Below are 5,370 nucleotides of genomic sequence, written 5' to 3'. Positions count from 1 at the left end.
GACTGTCCTGAAATATCTCAAGTCTACACCTGTTCGAGGAGTCTGGGAACAGTATCATGAGGCCCTAAGTTTGAATTATAATAAACTAAATTACAATGTAATACATTCTGTATGAAATTTATTAAAAAAGAATAAAGTTTAAGTTCACTGTATTTTATTCAAATATACCCCAAAATGCACCATTTGCCATTCTCACTTAAAAATATCCCAGGGAGAGTACCCCCTTTCTCCCACACACACCACCCCTGCATACTACTATCTGGGTGCAAATTTTCTTACAGTCATTTTATGATAGCTTTATACATAATAATGTAAAGGGAAATAATGTAAAGATGTTCTTATTGTATTACGTGAAAGATTTATCTCTCTTAGTTGAACAAAACCAAAAGAGGAAGTAAATTTTAATAAAATTCCCAAAATCTCTAAAAAGGAAAGTAGACTTAATCATATGAGTTTTACACAAGGAAAAAAGGCGAAAAACACAACCATATTTTAGGAGAAAATAACTTCAAGGTGAGTGGATAGGTACATACACTTTATCTTTGGTTAAATGTTACACATACAGAATAAAAAATAGTTTGTTTCCGTTAATTATCTTGACCTACCCTAAATTTTTGGCCAGACCCTAAATGTTTTTTATGTCCTTGAAAAATAGTTTTTTAAACTTTAAAAAAAAATTTTATGCTTTAAACATGATCAGTGATGTTAGAAATCAACTATATATCAATAACCCCCTTATTTGTATTCATTTTTTGACACAAAAATAATTTCCAAAAAGTCTAATTTGCATAATAAATAAAATAAAAAGTAAAAAAAAAACAATTCTGACCTACCTACCCTAATTTTTTGAGCAGGTTACTGGAAACAAAGAATTCTTTTCTTAGACCTGATCACCATTTGATAAAAAAAGTCATCCTGCCCTATTTCCAGATGTAATTTATAGTAGATCTAAAGCATCAGAAATTAAAAAAGTATACAGAAAATAAATAAATATTTTTAGTTATATAATTATGCATGATTTTCTAGCATTTCTCACACTGATATTTTAATTACGTAGATACCGTATGCATATTTTTGACTACACTATAAAATTTGTATGTCTGTATAAAATCCTAATTATAACACTAGGTGCACAACTTCACAAGGTGAATAAAAGTCCTGTGAGGTTTGATGACTCTAGTAAGTTTAATACATTTTTGAGATAGATGTCACACAAAATCAGGCTGATGGACAGACAGACACAGGCAAATCTAAGTTCCCCACCCCCACCCACCTCCAACTCCTTAAAAAACTATAGAGGCACAAAAATCTATTTTTCAAACAAATAATAATTAGATGATAAAAGATACAGTTGAGTAAATATATTCTACTGTTTTACAATTCCAGAATGTTTCATGATCCTGATTATGTCCGGACTGTATCACTGAAACTGTCAGAAGTGCTCAATGATATTGGTGTAAATGAGAGAATGATTCTGAAGCGGAGGAGGATTTTCTTGTTGAGCGAAACCATGTCAACCAGTTACAACAGCCTGAAGGGTTCGAACATTTCCAATTATCATTTTGGTAGCAAGTCTGAAGGGTCAACAACAATCGGCCTTGAGTCAGACATTGATAATCTTATCTGCGACAATGAAGTTAATGTGGTACATGAACTAAATGAGTACCAACATGGCAGGAGGAATCTACTGATGATCCAGGATGAGACCACATCACCTGGCTACTGTCTACTGCAAGATTTGCATGGAGGTTACAGTAATCATCATACAGTGTACAGGGGAAAACTGCTGTTGAAAAACACATTGTATACAGATCTTAGTAAAGATATAGCTGGATCTGTAATAGATGGTCCTGCTATATCATCACAAGGAATTGAAGGATGTTGTGATCAAGATGATGTTTTAGCATTTCCCTGTAAATCATGGCCTAGAGAAGCTTGGCCTTGGTTAGAAAGACAAGGTATTGGAAAATGGCCTACAGAAGATATGAAGAGATACTGTGAGACTACAGGATATTTTGTTGTACCATGTAGCAGTAAAAATGGTCAGAACCCTGAGCAACTTGAATGGAGGATATCCACTTCGCAAGCTGAGAGATGTCTGATGTTTAGTTTAAACATCACACAGATTCGATGTTACATCTTGATGAAGATGATTCTAAAAGCATTTATAAATCCTCAGTGTGACAGTGTCCTATCAAGTTTCATGTGTAAGACTGCTTTGTTTCATTGTATACAGAATACATACTCAAATAACTGGAGGCAATCCAATTTACTTGCATGTTTAACATGCTGCCTTGTAGTATTGCAGAAATTTGTCAGACAGGAAAACTGTCCACATTTCATAATACCTGAAAACAACCTAATGGCAGGGAGATTTTCTCCTCACAATAAACATAAATGTCTTGAAGTACTACAAAATATCATACAAAGTGCAGGTCTCAAACTGCTGGAGATACCCATTGATGACCTTGGCACAAGACTTCATATGAAGATGATCATGGATGAGCCTTTACAGTATAGCCATACTCCTGAAGAAATGAATGCCGCCATTTCTGCCCAGCTATTAAATGTATTTACAGAGGGAATAAGTATCGATCACAAGTTCCTTTTAGGAAAAATAACGCCTGATCAAAATGAGCAAGTGCATGAAAGGTTATCAAACATTATGTTCGCATACACTACAACATACAGAGAAATGGGTTTCAACAGTTTGGAAAAAATTGCATTTAAGCTTCATATACCACTACTTTCTTCATCACTAGGATCTGTGATAGCATCTCGCGATATTTACACTACAAACAGTATATCCCAAGAAGCCTTGGCTTGGTTTACAGTTGGTTTGGACTCAGATGTGTCATCTGGTAGATTAAAACTTGCATCTGCATTATATTGTGCAAGAGATATGGAAATGGCAGAGTTTGTACTGAGAAATACTGAAGAAAAGTATGATCTGAATACGGTTGAACCTATGTGTAACTGTTATTTTTATGTCACGAAACATCTAAGGCGAGGATTCGTGAATAAATGTAACAGCGGAAATGAAGAACTAATAAAACATATCACATCATTCTGCATTAGATTTCTGCAGTGTGAAATTTGCTGTGTTCCAGCAGAGCTACAATATGAAATGTTTAGATCCACACAAGAGGACATGTCTGAAAGGAATGAAAGACAGAATGAAAGAAATGACTTTTGGATGAACTGGGCTGTGGTGGATTCGCTCCCTTATCTCTACTTCCTACAGTACAAGACATATGGAGCTCTTCAAAGATATAGAGACCAACAGCATGCACTTGCAAAGCTGGTCATAGCCACTGAATCAGAGTCAAACCTGCGTCACAGGGAAACAGCCCTGAACTTACTAGGCCAGTGTATGGAACAGGAAAACCGGCATATGGATGCTCTAGCATGCTACATGAAATCTTTGGATATTCGAGAAAGAAACAATGCCGCAAATGTTCATGTATGTAGACTTCTAAATGAATTAGTAAACATGCAATAAACTGTGCTGAACTGAACTGAAAACTACATAAAACATTAGAACCTACATTAAGGTGTCATGCACAGCTATAACGTGCTCTGTGAAAATTCATACATACAAGATACATTATACAGAATATGTTTGCATCTTAATGTTTAAGTCAGTAAATAGATGTTGAAGAAATAACACAGAAAATGCTCTTATACATAGACTTCTTAACATGCAGGAAACTATGCTGAAGTGAAAACAACACTGAATAAAACATGAGCACTTAAATAAAGATGATGTGTATTGCTATAATTATGCTCTATGAATATTAGAATGTCAAACATGTACATATAGGCAACTTAACCTTTACCCTGCTAATTTTTTATAATGAACTTGCCCAGCTTTCAATTTCAATAGAACCATTAACTTTTAAAAGGGTGTTTACCAAAACAATACTGACTGAATGGCAAACAGTGCAGATCTTGATCAGACTGCATGATCTGCATTGGTTGCAAAAGCAGAATCAATCAGGTCCAGCATGATAAGGTTTAATGCTTCTGTCCATGAATAAATCATTAAAAGAAGTTGCATGAGTTGGTGTATTAAGTATAATTTAATAGAAAAATACATATCTGCCCTAAAATCAAACTGTTTTTGTTGCAGAACTTTCACTAGACCTGTCAGCCTTTTGGTAGAACAGCTCCTTCCTATATGAAACAAGTGAATGAAGTATTGCCATGCAATACAAAGTCCCCTACTGGAAGGCACCTAATTTTCTCTACTGCAGTATAGCATAACAAGTCAAATGGTTTATCGCGGCCAGAAATTTGTACAAACCGGACAGAAGTTGCGAAATTGTCATTTGTGCAGGAAAGAAGCGTTTACCATAATGTTCAGTACTGGACAGGTATAGTGACCATGCACGGACACAGCCAATTTTCTCAGAGGGGGTCCGATCCCCTGCCCCCACCCTGGAAATTTTGAAATTTAGCACTTCATTTTTTGCATTCTGGGACAGTTTGACGGACTAACCTGTTAAATTTGGGAAAATGATAAAATCAAGCTTTCTTGAAGGTAAAATTCTTGGTTTCTTTTAGATAAATAATATGAATTATGTCGGGGTCGTATGTAGCAGCAGCCGCATATACTTTACATGCAGTCCTAATGTTGCCTTTTTCGAAAAACATTTTCTTTCCTTCTTGTCTTCTTTCCTTTTTTAAAGATTTTCCAGAGGGGGTCCGGACCCCCGGTCCCCCCCCCCCCCCCACCCCCTTCTGGATCCGCGCATGGTGACATATCATGCTTTCTGTTTATGCAGGTAAACTTGTGTTTGGTTAAATTTCAACAGAGCACAATTGTCTGAACAGTGTACAAACTCATTACTGTTTTTTTTTCAGGCAAATGTGGAAAAAAAGTGGTAGACAATGAAAGCAGTAACAGTTTTATTGAAAAAAAATAAACAATGAGACAAACATTTCCACCATCTTTGGACGGTTCAAAAATCCCATGTTAAACATACGATAAAGCCCGAAACGCGTGAAAATGTTCCGAATGTAAATCGGGTGAAGTAGGCGCTCTATGTATAGAGTTAGATTATGCGTCTAGATTGATTAAACTGGGCGAGTCTACTTACTTATTACTTGAGGATGAAAAAAAAACGTGTTTTTTAAATGTTGCTCTTAAACAAGGGTGGCGGTTGAACTACTAAAATTACAACAACAGTTAATTCACAACAAATCGTACGGTATGTTTTATAATCAGTAGAAGCTAGTCGTATTAACGCTTATGAGACCTGTTTCACCCATAAGTAAAGAATTCACAGGTCCATCATGAAATATTTTCCCCAGCGCGCATATACTTGTCCTATTCAATATGATCATCGGCCGCGATCAATTACTCTC

At 35.7% G+C, this 5,370-nt stretch overlaps 1 protein-coding gene across 1 annotated transcript; it reads left to right on the top strand.

Annotated features, from left to right (window-relative positions):
* Window positions 1-324: 324 nt before the first annotated feature.
* Window positions 325-4,871, top strand: LOC123534854 (uncharacterized). Its single transcript, XM_053528693.1, has 2 exons — window positions 325-513; window positions 1,387-4,871. The coding sequence occupies exon 2, from the start codon at window positions 1,388-1,390 to the stop codon at window positions 3,500-3,502; it is 2,115 nt and encodes a 704-aa protein (XP_053384668.1). The 5' UTR covers window positions 325-513; window position 1,387; the 3' UTR covers window positions 3,503-4,871.
* Window positions 4,872-5,370: the final 499 nt, after the last annotated feature.

This window comes from Mercenaria mercenaria, chromosome 17 (assembly GCF_021730395.1).
Source record: "Mercenaria mercenaria strain notata chromosome 17, MADL_Memer_1, whole genome shotgun sequence".
Classification (NCBI taxonomy): domain Eukaryota; kingdom Metazoa; phylum Mollusca; class Bivalvia; order Venerida; family Veneridae; genus Mercenaria; species Mercenaria mercenaria.
The sequence above is the reverse complement of the archived record's forward strand: the minus strand, read 5'-3'. Positions and strand labels throughout refer to the sequence as shown.